The sequence below is a fragment of the Odocoileus virginianus genome, chromosome 5 (genome assembly GCF_023699985.2).
Source record: "Odocoileus virginianus isolate 20LAN1187 ecotype Illinois chromosome 5, Ovbor_1.2, whole genome shotgun sequence".
Lineage (NCBI taxonomy): Eukaryota > Metazoa > Chordata > Mammalia > Artiodactyla > Cervidae > Odocoileus > Odocoileus virginianus.
The window spans coordinates 90,553,577-90,577,484 of NC_069678.1; the positions used below are offsets into that span (position 1 = coordinate 90,553,577).

At 37.6% G+C, this 23,908-nt stretch overlaps 1 protein-coding gene across 4 annotated transcripts in view; it reads right to left on the reverse strand.

Moving 5' to 3' along the window:
- The window catches only part of ZMYM4 (zinc finger MYM-type containing 4), a 153,891-nt gene extending 133,176 nt beyond the window's left edge, over positions 1-20,715 (reverse strand). Inside the window, exon 1 of one of the 4 annotated variants that reach the window (XM_070468412.1) lies at positions 20,303-20,714. In XM_070468412.1, the coding sequence (XP_070324513.1) occupies positions 20,303-20,350 (48 nt within the window). In that variant the 5' untranslated portion in view covers positions 20,351-20,714. Of the gene's footprint in view, positions 1-20,302 lie in introns of all 4 variants that reach the window. The other 3 variants (XM_020880190.2, XM_070468415.1, XM_070468414.1) reach the window with 3 other exon arrangements.
- Positions 20,716-23,908: the final 3,193 nt, after the last annotated feature.

Genomic DNA, 23,908 nt, shown 5'->3' on the forward strand with positions numbered 1-23,908 from the left:
GGATTTGCTTTAAAACATGACAGGGAGGGGCTTCCCTGGTGGTCCAGTGGCCAAGACTCCGCGCTCTGAATGCAGGAGGCCCAGGTTTGATCCCTGGTTGGGTAACTAGATTCCACATGCCCACAATGAAGAGCAAAGATCCTGTGTGCTGCAACTAAGACCCAGTATAGCCAAATAAACAAATACTTTATATATATATACACACACACATGTATATCATAGGGAAAGAAATGCGGGAGGAATAGATGAAAACTGAGGCAAAAAGTTGATGAATCTTTAAAAAGATGAATGATGAATACATGAGCATTAGTTTAACTATCTATTCACATTTATGTTTGAAAATTTTCATAACAAAGGTTAAGAAAAGTAGTAAACAAGTAGAAACCTCTTAAAAGTTGTATTCCTCACACTAAACAAGCCACTTTTTCTTTTAACAAACCGTTTGTACAGGAGGCAGTGATCAAGAAACATCTCCAAGAGAAAAAAATGCAAAAAGACAAAATGGTTGTCTGAGGAGGCCTTACAAATAGCTGAGAAAAGAAAAGACATAAAAGGCAAAGGAGAAAAGGAAAAACATACCCATTTGAATGCAGAGTTCCAAACAACAGCAAGGAGAAATAAAGATCAAACCAGTCAGTTCTAATGAAGTCCGGCATCCTTCAGTCCATGGGTTTGCAAAGAGTCAGGCACAACTGAGCAACTGAACTGAATTGAACTGAACTGAACTGTTGTTGTGTAAAAACCCTCAACAAAATACTAGCAAATGAAATCCAACAATACATTAAAAGGATCATACATCATGATAAACTGTGATTTATCCAAGGAAAGCAAGGATTTTTCAATATCCAAAGATCAATATGATACATCGTGTTAACAAACTAAAGAATAAAAACCATAAGATCATCTCAATACATGCAGAAAAGGCTTTTGATAGAACTCAATATCCACTGAAAATAACTCTCTAGAAAGCAGGCACAGAGGAAACATATCTCAACATAGTAAAGGTCACATATGACAAACCCATGGCTAACACCACACTCAACGACGGGAAGTTCAAAGCATTCCTTCCAAGACCAGAAACAAGATAAGGATGCACACTTTCACTGCTTTTATTCAACACAGTTTCGAAAGTCCTAGCCACAGCACTCAGAAAAGAAAAATAAAGGAATCCAAATGGGAAGGAAGAACTAAAACTGTCAATGTCTGCAGATAACATGACAGTATAGATAGAAAATCATAGAGATGCCACCAGAAAACTACTAGAACTCATCAGTGAATTTGGTAAAGTTGCCAAATATTCACATACAGAAGTCTTTTGTGTTTCTACACACTAACAACAAATTATCAAAAACAGAAATTAAAGAAACAATCCTGTTTAACACTGCATCAAAAACAATAAAATACCTAGGAATAAATCTGCCTCAGGAGGCAAAACGTTTGTACTCCAAAAACTGTAAGACACTGAAGTCAACACAAATGGAAAGATATACAGTGTTCTTGGATTGGAAAAATCAATACTGTTAAAAATAACCATACTACCCAAGGCAATCTACAGATTCAATGCAATACCTACCAAACTACCATGGCATTTTTCACAGAACTAGAACAAATAATTTTAAACTTTGTATGGAAACACAAAAGATCCTGAATAGCCAAAACAATCTTGAGAACAAAGAATGAAACTGAAGGAACTTCAGGCGATATTACAAAGCTATAGTAATCAAACTCAAATTACCAAACTAGACGCTAGATCAATGGAAGAGGACAGAAAGCCCAGAAATATACTCATGTACTTATGTCCGACCAATCTATGACAGAGAAGGCAAGAATGTACCATGGAAAAAAGACAGCCTCTTCAACAAGTAATGCTGGGAAAACTGGACGCTACAAGTAAAAGAGTGAAATCAGAACATTCTCTAACACCGTACACAAAGTGAACTCAAAATGGATTCAAGACCTAAATATAAGACGGAATACTACAAACTTCTAGAGGAAGACATAAGCAGAACACTCTTTGACATAAACACAGGGAATTAACCTAAATGTCCACTGACAGATGAATACAGAAACCAGATGCTGTATGTGTGTGTGTGTGTGTGTGTGTGTGTGTGTGTATATATAAAGGAATACTACTCAGCCATAAAACAGAATGAAATAATGTCATTTGCAGCAATACGAATGATCTAGAAATTACCATGCCACCCATCAGCAGACGAATGGATGAGGAAGCTGTGGTACATATACACCATGGAATATTACTCAGCCATTAAAAAGAATTCATTTGAATCAGTTCTAATGAGATGGATGAAACTGGAGCCCATTATACAGAGCGAAGTAAGCCAGAAAGATAAAGACCAATACAGTATACTAACACATATATATGGACTTTAGAAAGATGGTAACGATAACCCCATATGCAAAACAGAAAAAGAGACTCAGATGTATGGAACAGACTTGTGGACTCTGGGAGAAGGCGAGGGTGGGATGTTTCAGGAGAACAGCATTGAAACATGTATATTATCTAGGGTGAAATGGATAACCAGCCCAGATTGGGTACATGAGACAAGTGCTCGGGCCTGGTGCACTGGGAAGACCCAGAGGGATTGGGTGGAGAGGGAGGTGGGAGGGGGGACTGGGATGGGGAATACATGTAAATCCATGGCTAATTCATATCAGTGTATAACAAAAACTACTGTAATGATGTAAAGTAATTAGCCTCCAACTAATAAAAATTAAAAAAAAAAAAAAAAAAAAAAATTACCATGCCAAGTGAAACAAGAAAATGAAAACCAATATGTATCACTTACATGTGGAATCTGAAAAAATGATACAAATGGACTTATTTACAAAACAGAAATAGACTCACAGACACAGAAAACAAGTTTATGGTTATCAAAGAGGAAAAGGAAGGAGTGATAAATTAGGAATGTGGGATTAACAGAGACACCCTTCTCTATATTAAATAGATAAACGACTTATTGTATGACACATGAAACTATGTTCAATATCTTGTAATTAACTATAATGGAAAAGAAATATGAAAAAATAAATATATGTATAACTGAGTCAATCTGCCATACACCTGAAACTAACACACCACTGTAAATCAACTATAATTCAATAACAAGTTGCTTTTTCTGAAACAAACAAACAAAAAAAAAACATGATGTTTTCTCTTGGGTCCTTTGACATGATCTACATACTTATTCCCACACAATTAAATATGTCTGTGTGTGTATTCACCAAATTCAATCTCAATTTCTACTCTTTGAAAAATGCTTAAGAATATGAAGTTGAGCCATAGACTAGGAAAAAGTATTTGCAAAACACATATCAAGTAAAAGATTTGTATTCAAAATACAAAAATAACCCTTAAAATTCAACATAAGAAAACACTATATGACCCAGCAATCCCACACTTAATTATTTACCCAAAGGAAATGAACATGTATGTGTATACAAAAACCTATAAGCAAGAAGTTCAGACTGTTGTTTCCTGTTAAAAAGGAAATGTTATTGTTCCTTAACTCAGCGTCTCCTATTAAAGATTCACATCTAAAATTACTTTTAGAATCAGTGCTAGAAGATACTGTTTTTTTAGCAGATTCAGTAATGTTTGCTCCCCTTAATAATGGCACATACATACCTAATAGTATTCTCTCATCAATCACAACATTAGAATTATCTATATTTTCCTACTGTGGTTTTTATTTCTTTTAATCTTTTCCCCCATACATCTTTTTATAAACTGCCTCAAATTCATTGCCTCAAATTCATTGTTCATTATGAACAAGTATAAAGAAATTACACCCAACATAAGTTTTTTCCTCATTAATTCCTTCTTGAAAATGAAGGGTTTTTCCCCATTTATATACTTTGCTTTAAATTTTTTTGAAAGAGCAAAGTGTTATAGTATATCCCTGCAATAATATAGTGCTTAGGAAAAAAAAAAAATCTATAGGCAGGGACTTTCCTGGTGGTCCAGTGGTTAAAAATCCATCTTCCTACTCAGGGGACATGGTTGAAGAACTAAGATCACACATGCCATGGTGCAATTAACTCCATGCACTCTAGAGCCTGAGCTCACTGCACAAGAAACCCACACTACACAAAGAGAAGCCTGCATGCCACAACTAGAGAAGCCTGCATGCCACAACTAGAGAAGTCAGCACACCACAACAAAGACCCAGGGCAGCCAAAAGAAAACCACTTATAGACAAATATTTATTATGACTTTACTCATAATCACCAAAAACTTGAAACAATACAATTGTTTTTCAACTGGCGAGTTGATAAATTTTGGTACATCCACAAAACGGAATGTTAGTCACCAATAAAAAGGAACTGCTGACACATGCAACAATATGGGTGAATTTCAAACACATTATGCTAAGTGAGAAAAGCAAAACTCAGAAAGCTGCATATTGTGTGATGCTATTTATATGAATTTCTGAAAATGCAGAATTACAGAATAGAAAACAGACTGGGGTAGAGGTAGAGGAAAGGCTGGCTGCAAAGAACATGAGGAATTTGGGGGTTGATGGAACTGTTCTGGATTTTGACTATGTTGGTAGTTCAGTAAGTTACAGAAGGTATTGTACAGTAAAAGGGATAAATGTTACTCTGTATAGAATACCTCAATAAACCGTAAATATATTTTTCACATGCCTTGAATCAGTAGTTTCACTTCTAGAGTTATAGACAAAAATTACACACAATCAGACTTCCCTGGAGGTACAGTGGATAAGAGCCTGCCTGCTGGTGCAGGGAACACAGGTTCAATCCCTGGTCTAGAAAAGATTCCACATGCCACAGAGCAACTAAGCCTCTGTGCGCCAACTACTGAAGCCCGTGCACTGACAGCCTGTTCTCCGAAACAAGAGAAGTCACCTCAATGAGAAAGCGGTGCACCACAATGAAGAGGTGACCCGACCTGCTGCAACTAGAAAAAATCTGTGAGCAACAACAAAGACCCATCACAACCAAAAATAAAAGTTAAAAAAAAAAAAAGAACTTGTAAAAAGTTATACATAAGGCTGTTTGCTTTAAACCTCCTTTTTCTACAACAACTTCAATGAGATGCCATATAATTCACATCACACATCTAAAGTACACAACATCTAAAGTACACTAACCCAATGTTAGTATACTCAGAGTTACGTAACAATGACCACAATCAATTTTAGAATATTTTCCTTATCCCAGGAGGAAACCTCAAACTCTTTGGCTATCACTCACTGGTCCCAACATCCTCCACCCAGTTTAGCCAGTTTCAGTTCAGTTGCTCAGTAATGTCTGACTCTTTGTGACCCCATCAGGCCTGCCTGTCCATCACCAACTCCTGAAGCTTGCTCAAACTCATGTCCATTGAGCTGGTGATGCCATCCAACCATCTCATCCTCTGTCATCCCCTTCTCCTTCTGCCATCAATCTTTCTCAACATCAGGGTCTTTTCCAATGAGTCAGTTCTTTGCATCAGGTATCCAAAGTATTGGAGTTTCAGCTTCAGCATCACTCCTCCCAATGAATCTTCAGCACTGACTTCCTTTAGGATTGACTGGTTGGATCTCCCTGCAGTCCAAGGGACTCTCAAGAGTCTTCTCCAACACCACATTTCAAAAGCATCAATTCTTCAGCGCTCAGCTGTCTTTAGAGTCCAACTCTCACATCCATACACGACTACTGGAAAAATCATAGCCTTGACTAGATGGGACTTTTGTTGGCAAAGTAATGTCTCTCCTTTTTAATATGGTGCCTAGGTTGGTCATAACTTTCCTTCCAAGGAGCAAGCATCTTTTAATTTCATGGCTGTAGTCACCATCTGCAGTGATTTTGGAGCCCCCAAAAATAGTCTCTCACTGTTTCCATTGTTTCCCCATCTATTTGCCATGAAGTGATGGGACCAGAGGCCATGATCTTAGTTTTCTGAATGTTGAGTTTTAAGCCAACTTTTTCACTCTCCTCTTTTACTTTCATCAAGAGGCTCTTTAGTTCTTTGCTTTCTACCATGAGGGTGGTGTCATCTGCATATCTGAGTTTATTGATATCTGTCCCAGCAATCTTGATTCCAGCTTGTGCTTCATCCAACCAGTTGAGCCCCACTTTTAATAGGAAAAGATTTTAAACAACCTAGGATGTGGAGGATATTCCCACATTATGGTCTCTCTATATCACAGAGTATTACAATTAAAAAAATTTTTAAGTTATAAAGTATTACAACTTTAAAATATTATAATTTTAAAGCCATTAAAATTATGTTTACAAGCATATTTAATAACAGAAGCAGTGCTCAGGACAAAAGTTTAGGTTAAAAAATCAGAAAACAATTAGGGCTGAATAAAACATGATTTGTTTAAAAGGCACAAAAGTAAGAAAAGTAGCAGGTCAATCAACGTAGCTGTGTTGACAGAATTCACGTAAGAGGACGGAATGAGGAGGAGTGGAACCATCTGGACAGGTCTCTAGGCTGCGCCGAGAGCCATGGTACTCAACGAGGGTGATCATGCCCCTCAGGAGACATCCGGCCATGACTGGAGGTATTTCCAGTTCTCACAAATGGGGAGTCAGTGCTACTGGCATGCAGTTGGTAAAGAGCAGGTATATTGCTAAACATCCACAGTACACAGGGCAACTTGCTCTACCCCAAACAAATTACCTGGTTCAAAACCTCAACAGTACCAAAGTTGAGAAACTCGGATGTATACTTTACAGTAAAGCTGTTATATACTAATTACAAACAATTTAGACTGGTAATCTAATGTAAGAAAATAACAGTTTCTTCCTATCTTGGTGGAAACTCCAGGGCTTCCCTGCTGGTTCAGAAAGTAAAGAATCCACCTGCAATGTGGGAGACCTGGGTTTGATCCCTGGGTTGAGAAGATCCCTGAAGAAGGGAACAGCTACCCACTCCAGTATTCTGGCCTGGAGAATTCCATGGACAGAGGAGCATGACAGGGTATACTGTCCATGGGGTCACAAAGAGTCACACGACTCAGTGACTTTCACTTCACTTCACTTCCTTTATCCTCATTACTATGTGTATTCTTTTCAATTTTCCCATCTCAGTTTATGGTGCCACCAAATATCTAGCTCATCCAGGTGAAAACCCAGAGGTCTGCAGTCTTATTTCCCTATTCAATGAATCCACAAGTCCTAATGACTCAATCTCCAAAATGTATCACAACCAATTCTCACCATCTCTACCTTCCCCAAACAATGGTTACCTTTACACAAAAATTACACCAAGAGCCTCGTAATTCATCCTCTTTCCCATCATGCTCCCTGAAGTTCACCCTACACATAGGAACTAAAGGAATCTTTTTAAGAGATCTTATTTAAAAACCACAAGCTGGCTTCTCAGAGAAATAGCTAATATCGTTTCTTTCCACCCCACTCACTCACTATCATATTATCTTATGCTTTCTTATTTTCTTCACTACCTCAAATCATTTTATCTATTTCTTATTTTCTGTCTTGCACCCCCACCACCAGCATGAACCTTGTCTTTCTTGTTCATTATTATTTCTCCAGCACCTAAAACCATGTATTCAGTTCAGTGGCTCAGTCATGTCCAACTCTGAAACTTCATGGCTGTGTGACACATCTTATATAAATGTTGAATAACCCAATCTGTCTTACACAAATGTTGGTCTATTTGTTCTATTGTAGCCAAAGACTAACATAATACTACATCTCTGCAGAAAGGAGACTGAATCTTCTAAAGTGAACTAGTCCCAATGTTAGCCAAAAAACAAGAAATTACAGGTCAGGATGCTAGATCCTTAAAAGAAAGGAGAGAGGAGTAAGTTATTTCCCTCAGTTCTCAAACTGCTTCCAGGTTCCAAAGAGAAGACATCCTCTACTCACTAGACAAGCTGAAGGCTTAGTAGGTAAATGTTGCCCATATCTACTAGATCAACCTATGTAAAAGCCAGCTATATTTGTTTTCTAATTCCCTCCTACTATGCTAAACTTTTAACTATTGTCGTTCAGTCACCCAGTTGTGTCCAACTCTGTGAAACCCCATGACCTACAGGACACCAGGCCTCCCTGTCCTTCATCATCTCCTGAAGTTAGCCCAAGTAAATGTTAATTGTATCAGTGATGCCATCCAGCCATCTCATCCTCTATTAAAGGTTAAAGCAAACTTTTAGTAGTCTTGTACAAAAAATCATAGCCTGGTCTCAGCTGTACTGGGTGGAATTAAGCAAAGATTTTGTCTCCATATTTGGGTTGCAGAACCCCTACCAAGGTAACATGATAGTAGCAGAGATAACCAGAAAGAAACTCTCCCATGAGGAAAAGAATTTCTGGGATAAGACCTGTGAAGCGACCTGCCTCTTGCCACAGGGAGAGAATTCAAAGAGTATCTAAGGGAATTAGAATAGTGAGAGTCAACATATTTCCTTATAGATGAACAGATTTTCACTTCTGAAGATAAATCAGTCTCCAGTGTAAAAGATGAATGGGACCAAGAGAAAACAGTAGATTACATAAAGGGAAAACAAGAATTGTAAAGGCATAGAAAGTAAAAAGACAAAGCATTTTAAGTACTAGAACTAGGGTGTTGGCAGTAGCATTGAAGTTTTAAAAATCATTTCAGCTAATCTCCACAAGATTTACCAATTTAAACTGGATTGATAAGAGAAAGGAAAGAAGCAAGATGACTCAGAAGTCTCTAAGTTGGGTGATAATACAGGAAGAAAAACAGGTTCAGAAGGAATAGGGCACTATTTGGAAGATTATGTACTTGTCAAGGATATAGAGAATTCCATTTTAGGTATACTGAGTTAGCAATATTCACAAGACATCAAAATGTGAGTCAAAGCTCACATTTGAAAACACTGACTTTGAATTTTAGAGACAACAGAGAAGCAAAGAAGAAAGGAAACCTCATAATGTATTTAATGGGTAATGGCTAAAATCACTGTAGAAGGAATTACCCAAGAAAAATCCAGCTGAGGAAACAAGACCTACTGGGCAAGCAAAAAAAGTGTCAGAGATGACTGACAAGAAGCCTTTCAAGAGAGAACCATGAGAATGCCATCTTATACCTAAGGGAGAAGTTTCAAGGAAAGAATGGGTAATAGGGTCAAATGTTTAACAAAGATCAAAAAAGGGAAGTTCTGAAAAAGTATCCATTAGACTTGGTGATTATTATGTAATTTCAGTGATTTTAAAGAGAATTTCAGTGGTGAAACAGAAGGAAAAGCATAGGTGTGACTGGGGAGTGAATGGGAAATATTCAGCTGATACCATCTCAAAAAAATCCAAAGTCAAAAGACTTGCCTGAGTTCAGTCTATGGTCTATAACTACCATTTCCCACTTAAAAGAAGTTTTTGGAGTTAATTCCAAATCTGAAATGGTAATATACAGGATGAGCCAATGAGCCTAGGAATACCTTTTTGGCCAAAAAGGGAAGACTCGAGTACTACTGGAATTAAGTCAAAAGGATAAATACAAGTATTTTATTCTTTTTGATTATAATATAAATGAAATCATTTTCTTGATTCCCTTTCGGGGTTGTTCATTGCTAATATATAGAAATAAAACTGCTTTGTATTTTTTTTTTTTTTATCCTGAACTTTAATTTCTCAGAGGGCTTCATTTTTGGGGAGGAGGAGGATTTTTAGAAGCTTCTACATACAAGGTCATATCCTCTGTAAATATAGTTTTACATCTTTCTTTTCAATTTGGATCTTTTATTTCTTTCTTGCCTAAATGCTCTGGCTAAAACTACATATACTAGTTGAAGGGCATCTCTGTCTTATTCCTGTTCTGAGGGGAAATTTTTCAGTCTTTCATCATCGAATATGATGTTAGCTATGATTTTTCATATATAGACTTTATCATATTGAGAAAGTTTCCTTCTATTCATAGTTTCTTGAGTGTTTCTATAAAAGGGTGTTGGATCTTTTCAAATGCTTTTTTTCCCCTACATCAACAAAGATTATCATGCTTTTTCCCTCCATTCTATCAATGTGGTCTATTACTCTGACTGATACTGTAGCTAACGAGGTATAAAACTTACACACTGAGGGACTTGTACAAAATATTGCTCAAAGAAATCAAAGAAGACCTAAATAAATTGGAAGACATCACACGTTCACTGATTATGACATTTAATAGTGCTGGGATGAAACATACTACTCAGGAGATTCAGATCAAATCCAATACCTATCAAAATTCCAATGGCACTTACTACAGAAATAAACAAAAATCCTAATGTTCTTATGAATTTTAAAAGACCCCAAGTAAGGCCAAAACAATCTAGAAAAAAAAAAACAAAGTTGGAGGACTTATACTTTTCAATTTCAAACTTCTTATAAACTACAGTAATCAAAACAGAGACCTCCCTAGGGGTCCAGTGTTCAACACTCTATGCTCTCACTGCTAAGGGCCCAGTTCAATCCCAGTCTCTGGCTGGGGAACTAAAATCCCACAAGCCATGCAGGGCATCCAAAAAACAACAACAAAAAACACACAAACAATGAGGAATAAATTAGGAATTTGGAATTAACAAATACACAGTACCATATATAAAAATGGATAAACAACAAGTACCTGCTGAATGGCATAGGGAACTACATTTAACATCTTGTAATAACCTATACTGGAGAAGAATCTGAAAAAGAATATATACATATATATATGTGTGTGTATAATTTAATCACTCTACTGTACAATTATACTTGGAAAAAAACATCGAAACTACAATGAATATACAACATGATAAATAAAATTAACACTGCTGTATATTACATATGAAAGTTGTTAAGAGAATAAGTCCTAAGAGTTCTCATCACAAGAAAAAACTTTTTTTCTATTTAAGTCTGTATGAGATGATGGATGTTCACTAAACTTACTATGATAATCATTTCATGATGTATGTGAGTCAAATCATTATACTGTATACCTTAAACTTCTACAATCTGGTATGTCAATTAGATCTCAATAAAACTGGGGGGAAAAAAACACAAAGAGACTTCACACCCACCAGGATCGCTATTACCAAAAGAAAAGAACAAGTATTGGTGAGGATGTAGAGAAAACAGAAAACTCATGAACTGCTAGTGAGAATGGAAATCAGTGCAGCCTCTGTTGAAAAGTTTGGTGAGTCCTCAAAACGACAGGCAGAAAATTTCTACGACTTAGCAAATTCATTTCTAGGTACCCAACCAAAAAATGAAGGAAGGAACTCAAATACTTGTAAGGTAATGCTTACACCAGCATTTTTCACAACAGCCAAAAGGTAGAAACAACCAAAGTATCAACAGAGGAACAGATAAAACAAAATGTGATATATACATATAATGGACTATTATTCAGCCGTTTAAAAAAATGAAATTTTGACATATGCTACAACATTATGCTATGTGAAATAAGCCAGACACCAAAGGTCAAATACTTAAGATTTCACTTACATGAAATACCTAAAATAAGCAGCAAACACAACCAAAGGCAGGAGAAAAGGGCAATGGAGACTTATACCTTAATGTATATACAGAGTTTCTGTTTGGGATGAAATAGTGGTGACAGTTGCACAACACTATTAATGTATCAAATGCCATTGATTTATACATTTTAAATTATTAAAATGATAAACTTCACATTATATATATTGCAAGAAGCAAGAGAACCAGACATGGAACAATGGACTGGTTCCAAATTGGGAAAGGAGTATGTCAAGGCTGTATATTGTCACCCTGATTGTTTAACTTATATGCAGAGTACATCATGAGAAATGCCAGGCTGGATGAAGCACAAGCCAGAATCAACACCAGGAGAAGTATCAATAACCTCACATATGCAGATGACACCACTCTCAGGGCAGAAGGAGAAGAGACACTGAGGAGCCTCTTGATGAAAGTAAAGGAGGAAAGGGAAAAAGCTGGCTTAAAACTCAACATTCAAAAAGCAAAAATCATGGCATCCAGTCCCATCACTTTATGGCAAATAGATGCAGAAACAATGGAAACAGTGATAAGACTTTATTTTCAAGGGCTCCAAAATCACAGCAGATGGTGACTATAGCCATGAAATTTAAAGATGTTTGCTCCTTGGAAGAAAAGCTATGACAAACCTAGACAACATATGAAAAAGCAGAGACATTACTTTGCCAACAAAGGTCCATCTAGTCAAAGCTATGGTTTTTCCAGTAGTCATGTATGGACGTGTGAGTTGGACCATAAAGAAAGCTGAGCACTGAAGAATTGATGCTTTTGAACTGTGGTGTTGGAGAAGACTCTTGAGAGTCCCTTGGACTGCAAGGAGATCAAACCAGTCGATCCTAAAGAAAATCAGTCCTGAATATTCACTAGAAGGAATGATGCTGAAGCTGAAGCTCCAATACTTTGACCCACCTGATTAGAAGAACTGATTCATTTGAAAAGACCCTGATGCTGGGAAAGATCGAAGGCAGGAGGAAAAGGGGTGACAAACGGTTCTTCCCTGGAGCCTCCAGAGAGAACGTCGCTTGCCAACATCTTGATTTCAGATATCTAGCCTCCAGAACTGTGAGAGAACAAATTCTTGTAGTTTTAAACAAAATTTTTAGTAATTTGTTATGGCAGCCCTAGGAAACTAATACAGATAGCCATCAATCAAAAATATGACAAATTTAGACATCAAAAAGTATACTAATCACAGTAAGTTTAAATATACCAACTGTATTAAAATTTGAGTTCAGTGACAGCCCCTCCCAAACCTCACCTTTGGGATTTGCTTAGGTAACAATTCATTTGTCTGAAAATTGGCAAATAAAGAGGAAAAAAGAAGCATTTTCTCTGCTTCTCCTATAGAAATGATATTACAGTGTAACCAAATAACTAATAAAGGAACTCTTCATAAAAGAATTCCAGTAAGTAAATATAGGAGAAATGACAGAAAAATCACTGTTCTAATAAAATAATGGATCAAAGCAATAATCATCAATGGCTGATAAAACTATTAGGTGATAAGTTAGGAAAGTACCTTTGGATCCTGCTGACATAACCTAAACTGATCAATTTTAGTATCACTAGAAGTGTATCAACTATTTATGTGACTCCTGGAATGACACAGTAAGAATTTGCAGCATCACCTAATAGAGTGACTACACATCCTAATTAGTCCAGGACAGTCCCAGTTCATTGCTACTGTCCCACTGTAATTTTTATACAGCATACTCTTTCATTCTTAAAATTATCTGATTGGAAATATACAATCAATTCATGAATTCTTCTTTGCAAAGAAACTGAACCTAAATCTCATAAAGATCTACCAATTCAAGTTCTCAATCTTGGCTGCAGACTGAAATCTCTTGGGAAATTTTTTAAAATACTGATGCCTAGAATCCACCCTGTGAATTCTGATTTAATTGATATGAGAATTAAGATCTTTATCTATTTTGTGGGAAATATGAAGGGTTAAACACCATGAGAATTCAATCAGCCAAAACCAGAATGTGGGAAACTCTCCTGGTCAAAAGAGGTAATATTTTTAACAAATAAATAGCATGGGAAAAAGTGCAAGAGCTAGAGGGGATAACGTAAAGGAAGGGGAGGGTAGTTAAAGTTAACAGAAACTTAAGATACCTATGAGTCAGATGAAATGGTAAATCTCATTTGCACAGTAATTTAAACAGAACAATTATAAAAACACACTTATTAATAATCAGAGAAATCTAAACTGGATTTAGGAGCTCAATTTTGTTAGCATTGTGGTTGTGTCATTTACCTGTTAGAAAGGCATACTGAAGTATTTATAGATTAAATGATGTGACACCTGAGATTTGACTGTTATCTCATCAAAAAAAAAAAAAAAGAGAGAGAAGGCAGGCAGGAAGAAATCAGGAGACAAAAAATGGCAAATGTTGAAACTGTTTGTCAAAGTTGCGTATTAAAAACATGGGGATTCACTGCCCCAAAATATTTTTTATATTCTGTATTGATACAGAATTATGAAATATAGTAAAGTTTTCTAATCTTACCTATGAATGTGTAGTATATATGTGACTATATATGTTTAACTTTATAAGACATGTTGGGAAATATAAAGAAAAATGCACATATGTGATCCTTGACCTCAAAGAATAGCAGGTAGCCTATATATTGGGCAACAAAAGGTTTGCTTATGTATTGTCTTTCATCAAAGACAGGGAGGCAGCTAGCTCAAGCTTCTATGAGGCCAGAAAGAATGAAATTAAAATATTATTAGTATTCCATAAGCATAAGAAACTGGGCATAGGAATACTACTGCTAAATATCAGAGGTTGTACACAACCTGACTTTGCAAAGTCCATGCTCTTACTACTGAGCTGAGCCATATGAAAAGGCATCTATGTAGTTAAAATAGTCAAATATTAGCAATTCTGTACGGTACAACCTAATACTATGTTAAAATTCGTTTCTCTTTCTTTTGCTAAAATAATTACATACAGTTAATTCATAGTAAAATAATCAGAATATTTAAAGGAAATGTCAGTCTTCTTTAAAAAGTGATCTGAAAAAAAAAAAGTGGCTGATCTAACACAGAACTCAAAAATATCTTCTAAATATCCAGAGAAATTGCAACTGTACAGTTACATACTTATATTTTCTTTATAATAAAAGCATTCCATTTTCAAAGGAAGCATAAGCTTTATCCATTACGTGAATCATTGCTTGAAAATATTTAGTGCATATTTCTTAAAAACAAGCCTGTGAGATGCAAAGATATGTTTTAAGGTTATCACAAGATATATTTCACAGGCAGAAAGTTAATGTGATGCTTCTTGAGAAATAATCTATATCAATGTGATTTAAATATATTTCAATGTTTTGTTTGCCACGCCATAGGGCATGCAGGATCTTAGTTTCCCAGTGAGAGATCAAACCCACGCTCCCTGCAACAGAAGTGCAGTCTTAACCACAATATTATTTTAAAAATCAAAAATTAGGGAACACATGTAAATCCATGGCTGATTCATGTCAATGTATGGCAAAAACCACTATAGTATTGTAAAGTAGTTAGCCTCCAACTAATAAAAATAAATGAAAAACTTAAAAAAATAAAATAAAAAATTCCAATGAATTCTGAACCAATACTATTATGTACACATATTACCCTGTATCATACATATTAATAACTAATGTACATGTTTACTAAGGCAGGTGGCAGATTCCACCTGCCAATACAGGAGATGCATGAGACGCAAGTTCAGTCCCTGACTTGGGAAGATTCACCAGAGGAGGAAATGGCAACCCACTTCAGTACTCCTGCCTGGAAAATTTCATGGATGGAGGAGCCTGCTGGGCTCCAGCCCATGAGGCCACAAAGAGTCAGACATGACTGAGTGACTAAACACAATGTTTATTAATTACTGCATGTTGATATAATGAATTCTAACCTATACTGTTTATCAAACAGTACAATTTTTCAAGTGGCACTTGATCTTACTTTAGCCTAATATATCATGACCTTGAGCTCTGTCTGTGCTGCAGCTTCCTCATTTGTAAAACAGGACAGTAATAGCTGACTACTATTTATGGAATTAATGAGGACTAAAAAATACACTACATATAAAACCTTTAGAATGACTGGCACGTAAATGTTTATAAATATTATCGTTATTTATAGAAGTCTCTGCTAGTTACAAGATGCGCACTGTGAAAACAATTCAGGATCGCTGTCATCATTAGAATGGTCTCTTCAAAATGCCCTTTATACACTCAATGCATTCTTAAAGCAGGTAACTTACACTATGCACATGTGAACTGCAAATATTTTTAATGATATGTACCACCATGTTCTTAAGCAACACATTTAGTAGAAAAACCAAAGATAAAAAGTTAATTAAGGAATTAAGAGGGATTAACCTTTTGCAATTTTTTTATTATAATATTAAAATAACAGAAATACAAAACAAAACTTCTCCATAATCCCATCACATAGTAAAATCAATGTTTTCATTTGTTCATGTTACTTTCTATTCCTTGTCTACATGCATGTTCAATTTTAACATATTTACAATAAGAACATAGTTTACATTTTCACTTTAATTTTATACCCCAAGAAAGTTTCCATTTTGCAAAATTTTCCCTTAGTCTCCCTTCTCCTTTCTCATCCCCACCTGCTGAAGATAATCAATGGTTAACAGCTGACATGCGTCCTCCACAACTTTCTGCAAGCTCATACATATACAAGTATAGACACATATGTAAGGAGGAAAGATCAGTTTGTTTTTACAAAAATGGAAGCATACTACTTATATACATATGCTTTCTCTTTCTTTTAAACATATGTCAAACATATATCTCAAAGTTAATATACAGAAAAGTTTAAATATGAAAATGGATACAATCTACTAGACCAGGTAATAACACATACATTTACAAAAGTTATTATTATTTTGTATGTAACCTTTGAAAAGATAAAGGAATTTCACAAAAAAATATGGTCACCAGATTTAGTCAGAGCTCATGCTTCATAACAGTTTATTATAATAACCATGCATAAAATAATCCCACTACTTACAAGCCTACCTTATGAATTTTAAAGCTTAGTTCAGAAAATAAAAATTTTATAATATTAAACAAACTTATGAATAATATCTCAAAAATATCCTGACTTTAAAGAAAGAGTGTGTGAGTGTGTGTGTATGATACTGGCCTTCATATGAACTTGGTTCTTTCTACAGAAGAGATGATAGATGGATGTGGTACTCACCCACCCACATATTCTGCTTCTCCATGTTTACAAATTGAGAGATGGCGTTCAGAAATAGTCTGAATACAATTAAATCAGTCTTACCTTAGGTATTACTATTGTCCTAAGTGCCCATAAACATAAAAATAAGACATCAGGCAGAGCTACAAAGAATTTAAGGTTGTTAAATCAATAGTTTTAAAACACACTCTCCCATCTAATCGTAATCCAAAACAAACACAAGATCCTTAAAACTAGATTCACAAAGGAGAATCTGGGATATAAAGGGCGATATGAAAGATTAACAGAAGGTCCCAAAACTACAAACCAGATAACCTGGTACCCAAGCCGTAGAGCCTCTAATACAAGTAAACTACCAAAAGTCAATTTTTGAGTCCCTATCACATAGAGGTCACAGGTATTAGAGGTTCAAAAAAGAACATAATGGCCCTATTTATGGAGTTCACAACTTAGCAGACGAGTCAGAATATGTAATTCTAAATGATCATACATACCATATACCATAGCACAATGCCTAATACACAGTTTACCAACAGGCACAGGTACTCAACAATTTTTTTTGTGACTTGTGATTATAAAAGTCAAAGGCAGTAGTATAAAAAACACAATACTGTGTCATGAATGCAATTTCAGATTAAATAAACATTATCTAGGCCTATGCAGTTTAACTACCTCAAAGCAAACAGATTATTTTAAAAGATATTGTACTTTTATTTACTTTTAAGTGAAGGATAATTGCTTTACAGTATTACATTTACATTTGTTTCTACCAAACATCAACATGAATCAGCCGTAGGTTTACCCATGTCCCCTCCCACGTTAACATTCCTCCCACCACCCTCCCCATTCTACCCCTCTAGGTTGTTACCCAGCCCCAGTTTGAGTTCCCTGAGTCTACAGCAAATTCCTCTTGGCATCTATTTTAAATATGGTAATGTATGTTTCCATGTTACTCTGGCCATACCCTCCCCCGCCCCAGCCCAGTCATGTCCAGAGGTCTGTACTCAGTGTCTGTCTCCACTGCTGCTCTGCACACAGGTTCATCAGTGCCACCTTTCTAGATTCCACATATGTGCATTAGTATACAATAATTCTTTTTCTCTTTCTGACTTAGTAGACTCATCCCCTTCATTAGAACTGACTCAAATGTGTTCCTTCTTATGACTGAGTAATGTTCCATTTTAGATATGTACCACAGCTTCTTTAAAAAGATACTATACTTTTGTACATACTCCCCACTAACTGCTCAGAATACACATATGGAAGCCAGGTCGAGTTTAGTGCAGGGATACAAAAATATGGGGGAAAAAAAAGCACATGCGCCATGTGCACCATTCAAAACAACTCTACTAAACATTCTAACAAATATCAAAACCAAAACAGATTATGGAGCCTAAAAGAGACGGACTGGAACCTTCCTCCACACTGAAACTGGTAAAATCACAGGGAAAACCTGTACAAGTGCTCTGTATGTTACATGCTGTTAAAAATAATATTAACTTTACACTGATATCAGTGTAGCACCTTTTAAGTGTATTAGAAGAGAAAGTAGTATTTAAAATCTAGTTGAATTTGTTACCAAAGTGCATAGATGTTTTCTAGAACATTCTATCTTCTATGGTGAAAATAACAACAGCATTAGCAGCAACTGGGTTCAGAGATGATCTTGAATTCTCATCTAAAATAATTTATTCTTTATATTTTAACAGGTGGATCACATGCCATATGCCTTCACTCAAGCATAATGAGGATCCAGTTTAAAACTGGCTTAAAGTATGAAGAACAATTTAAACTTTCAAAACACATGCATTCCATAACCAATATTAATCATAAGTGAACTATTTGGACATACTATCATACAGTTTAATTTGTCCTATGAGGAAGACCTAAAGTTTTCTTAATCTAAGACTATCAACAATAAACTTCAATTGCTCAGTATACTACAGTGAAATGCAAATAAGAACTGATAAAGTGATAGATGTTGATAAATATTTGATAACACAAGTATAGTAAAATGTTAATGATAGAATCTAAATGTTGGGCATTATGGACACTTTCTGCATTTTTTTCTTCAATTTTGCTGAGTAGTTGAAAATATTTTCCTAATAAATTGTGGGAAAAACACTACTTGACACTTCCTTGGTTATTTATCATTTAAACTTTTAAGGAGAGAAACATAGACTTTAAAAACTCCTATGCGGGCACTGTAGTTGGGACAAATATGGATTCAAATCCCAGCTAAATCTCCTAACTAGCTCTCTAATATTAGTTACTTAACCCCATACGCCTACATTTCCTCCTGTGCAAAATGGGTCTACATAGTAAAATGACTTAAAGTCACTCAGTCGTGTCCAACTCTTTGCAACCCCATGGACTATAGAGTCCATAGAATTCTCCAGGCCAGAATACTGGAGTGGGAAGCCTTTCCCTTCTCCAGGTAATCTTCCCAACTTCCCAACTCAGGGATCTAACCCAGGTCTCCTGCACTGCAGGCAAGTTCTTTACCATCTGAGACACCACGGAAACCCATAGTAAATGTTGAGGTTTAATTCTTCCACTAAAGCACAGTGCCAGGCACATGGTAAGCACTCGAAATGTTAGCTGTCGTATCACTGACATTGCTAATTTTATGATAAATCGAAAGATCAGGATTTAAGCAGTAATTTTCTAGGCAGTTGGCTTAACACTGAGTTGATCATTTTGATACCATCTACAAAAAGGAAGATTCCTGGTAGGAAACTTACTGCTTAACACGCACGCTAAGGGAGGAGGGAGGCGGGGGGGGAGCGGGGACGGTGGTAAAAGAAAAATCTAAAAAATACTGCTCAATTGACAGTACAGTATTGTTCTCCATCTGAAAAAAAGAAAATCACTCAGAATTAAATAAGAAAAGTTTCAAGACAAACTTTAAAAGGTACTCAACAACTCCTATGTAGAATTGGCTTCACCTCTGCAGGTTGGTTGGATACATCCTTGTTATGACAAAACTTGTCACACTCTTCCACATTCTTAATTGTTGCTAAAGGGGCTAGACTAGAACATGACATTTACAGTTGCCAACATCTTTCTCCTAAATCAGGACAAGCCAACGAACCCATTTCTTCTTAGGTAAGAGCACCACCTCCACCTTGGTCTTGATAACGGTTATGGGGGGAGGGGAAAGAAGGCAGGAAAATGAATTTGCAATGGTATTACTGAAACACCCTCTTGGTTATTCCTCAGAAGACCCCTCCACGACTCATTCCCGCCACCACCACCCCCACCTGACCTCTCTCCTGTTAAAACTTCCAGACTCTGGTTCACTAAAGATGCACTTAAGTATCTGACACCTTTCGTCTCCCAGCCCAGATAACCCACCAACAGTGCTGGAAAAATTAAAAACACAAAAACAACAGCCCCTCCCCCTCCCCTTCCAAACAGCAGCAAATCTTTGTCCCACCTGCCGAAGGACCACTCTAAGCGCGCTCCAGACCCAAGGTTGCCTCAGTCCCGCCCGCAACCTTTCCCCAACCGGGCCTCGGCGACCCCTCCACGAGCCTACGCTTGGCCCATTCCTCTCCCGGGCCCCGGGACGCGGCTCCCGCCCCGCCCCCCGCCGCCCGAGTTCTGCCTCACCTCACCTACCCTCTTTCGGGGGCCGGACTCCACCTCTCTCTCCGCCATGTTGGGCCCCGCTCGGAACCGCTGCGGCTCCCAGCACGGTGGCGGCGGAACCTCTCGGGCCCCCGGCCCCCGCCCACACTGCAGGAATAGCCGCCTCTCGGCAGCGTCCCCGAACCTGGCCGGGCCTGGCGCTTAAAGTGGGGAGGGGGCGGATGCCGCGCGCCGGGTCGGAGATCTTGAGATCCCACGGGTGCGAGCGTAGGCGGTAGGGCCTGCCCGGGAAAGGGGGGGGCCGGGACTCGGGGGGTTAATGGCCTCCAAGGGGCCCCGTGAGTAGGATTATTTTCTCTCAGAGAAATTCCTCCGCCTGCGGTTTCTTAAAGGGATCACCAAACCAGCCCCTTGCGCGCGCCCTTGATGCGCAGGCGCACCCTAAGCCCCTCCTTCCTTTCCCACCAAGCCCCCGGTCCCGAGCGTGCGCGTTGAGTAGCCCAGGGTAGGCCAAATCCTGCAAGTCTCTTTGCTGCCAGCAGCTGGTCCCACTACTCAACTATGGCCGCTTCCTTAAAGGGGCCATGACGCAATGATGAAGGAGGAATGCAAGAAATTAGTGAAAGGACTATCTGGAGTATTGGGTGAAATGTCAGTGAGGGGTCCAGATCACCATCTTGGACCTGACTGCAGTGATACCATTGTAAGGGCAAAATGATGGTGAGCTGAAGTTCACAGTGGACCTCTGAATGTGAAGAATCCCAAGCAACGAGAGAGCAAGCCAGTCATCTCAAGAAGATCCAGCTTTCTTGCCTTTAGACAGCCTGATCTGAAGCACAGGGCGTAGACGGTTAAGGGCCAACTCTGACAGCCTAACTTCAAAGCCAAAGCGTTTGGTGATTTTGAAGACTGAAGCAACAACTGGAGACAATTTTCTCAAATTTGCCCTTTGTCTAAATCGAAAAGGATCTTAGAAACCATCTTCTCTTTCCCATTGGTAAAATTGCAGCCGAATCAAGGGAAGTCATTTGCCCCAAAGCCTGCAGAGGCTGGTGTGTAATTAGAACAAGACTTGAGTCACAATCCTCCAGGCTTTTCAACGCACCAGGCTGTCTTCGAAGCAAGAAATAAATTCATTCTTCTCTAGAAGATTAAAAGTGAAAATCCATGATCTTTCAAGAATACTGTAATTATCCTCTGAAGATGTGTGACGGTTTGCAAATAGTGTGTGTCTTCATTCACTTCCACTGAAGGAGCTTTGAGAATCTGACTTAAAGAATGAGCATCTTTAAGCAGAAAACTGAGAAGTAGATTTGAGTCTAACTTGCTCTGAAACCAAAGCTGAAGATCGCTGAAGAAAATGAGGACTTGATCCATTCTTCTTCATCCATTCCAGTGTCCCATCCCCAGGTGGGGAGAAATTGCCCTAATGGAGTTACAATTAGGGGTAATCATATAAGAAAGAAATACAAAGAAGTTGCTTCCGGAACAGTCTTTCCTCATGACAAGAGACATTCAGATGCAAATGAGCAACTCAAAAAATTACAGGATAATGGGATGTAACTTTTGTGTGTCACGTTAACTTTTATATATTGCTTGATAGATGTTTTTAAGCTAAGAAGTTTCCTAATCCATCACATTTTGCTGAAAAGTATCTGTAAGATTGCTAGGTTTCCATGCTGATCTTTGCTCACTCTTGTTCATCTTTAATTTCACTTCTGGATGAGAAAGAGGAGAAAAAGACTAAATAAATAAACAAAAGTATGTTTCAGCCCGAAAGAATTTAAAAAGAGAATTCAGACCTTTCAGTTCCATGTTAAGAACAAGAAGGAATTAAAAAGAGCAGCCAAGAAAAGAATTCCAGGGAATATGGGTACATGAAAGGTCTAGTCATTTCTTCTAATAAAATCTGGTGACTTAAATTTGAAGTTGGAGTTGTTAAATTTGAAGAGGAAATGCGGAACCTATAAGCCTGCTCCCCAGCTTCCCCCTTGCCGTGTGTTCTCCTCTCATTCCCCCTCCCACTGTTAGAGAAATGTGTTTCTCTGAACACAGTTTAAAGCCATTTATTTCCTCCACATTTTTAAAGATGGAGCCACTGAGTCCCAGAAATAGGATGTGACTTGCTTGAGATCGCACAAAGAATTAGGAACAACATTAGAACTGGAACAGACAGCCTAAAGCTGTTTCCTATATCAGACTGTTTCTAGAGGTATTGGGAATGTGTTGGGTCCTGAACAATAGGCGGGATTTGTATATTCCAGATTATAATACAAGCATACCATCAATTTTCAGAGCAATCATCCATATGGGGAGGGAGAAAAGAGAAAACCAACACTAAGTGAGCACTGCAAGGTTACTCATATTATCTGAATTTTGTAGAGGGAACTTTAGAGGTTAAGTGACAGTCCAAGGTCATTCAGCAGAGAAACCAACTCAGAATTAAAAGCCTTTTTCTTTCTAGCTTACGCAAATACGTCATAACCTGGGAGTTGCAAATTGGCAGTCCTGCAGATGCATCTTTCCCACAGTTGTATTTGGCTTCACCGTGTACAGTTTAGTCAGGTTACCTGCTCTTTGCCTCAGTTTCCTCATATGTAAAATAGGTTGCTGGGAAAATTAGTTAATACCTCTAAATCTTCGAGGATACTTTTGGTTCTAAACACCAAAAGAGCATATCATTTTACAGATTTTTAAAAAATTTTTGACTTAAAATATTTATTGCATGCCAACCTTTAAAATGGGCTATTTCACATACAAATTTCACATAAAACTTTCTGACTTCTCTATGAACAAGTAGAATATAAAGGTGTAGTATTTTGTGAGTATCATTTTAATTTTCTTCTTTAAGTTTTGTTCTAGTGTAGACTATTGTCTGAAGTGTACTTCTGAGACTTATTTCCCTAATCAGGAGTGAGTAGAACAGGCTTAGTGGAGAAAAAAAGAATTTGCTAAATTTCCTTAATTCCATTTAACCTGTGAAATTTAGTACTTCCTAAGAATCTCATATTCTCCCACACTCCATAAAAGATATTGCTTCCAGCGAGGACAGATCAGTCAGGAAGCAATGACATACTCAGGCATTAAGTTTGACTCAAAGTGTAGAGGGAAGAAGGAAGAGATAGATAAGAGAGAGAATGATTGAGAGATACATGTTTCCATCTTCCCCATTTGTGTAAAATTCCATATACACAATTATTAGATACAGTGTTTTGGAAGGAGCCGTGCAAGTGAGTGGCCCTTTAGCTCCAGTGTGATATGGAATGTATCCAGAAGTTCCCACACACCCTGCAGAAGAATAGGGAAGGTAGCCAAGAGAACTGGCTGGCAAGTGTAGGCAGAGGTAACTCTACAGCTAGGTCTGGGAACAAAAAGTAGTAATAGCCAGACCTCAGGAAGAACTCTGGTTTGCTTCCAGTCTCCCGGCAAGCTTAGCAAGGCCAAGCTACAAGTTACACTGCTCATGATGAACAGGTTGCTGGGCATCCAGAGAAGTCAGAGAATAGTACAAGGATATCAAATGGACCCAAGGTCCATTTGGGTCCCAAGTCCTTCTTCAGCAATATAACATTTCCTACACCACCATGACAACACTATCTTAGGGACATGTGCAGAAGTGGAGAGAAG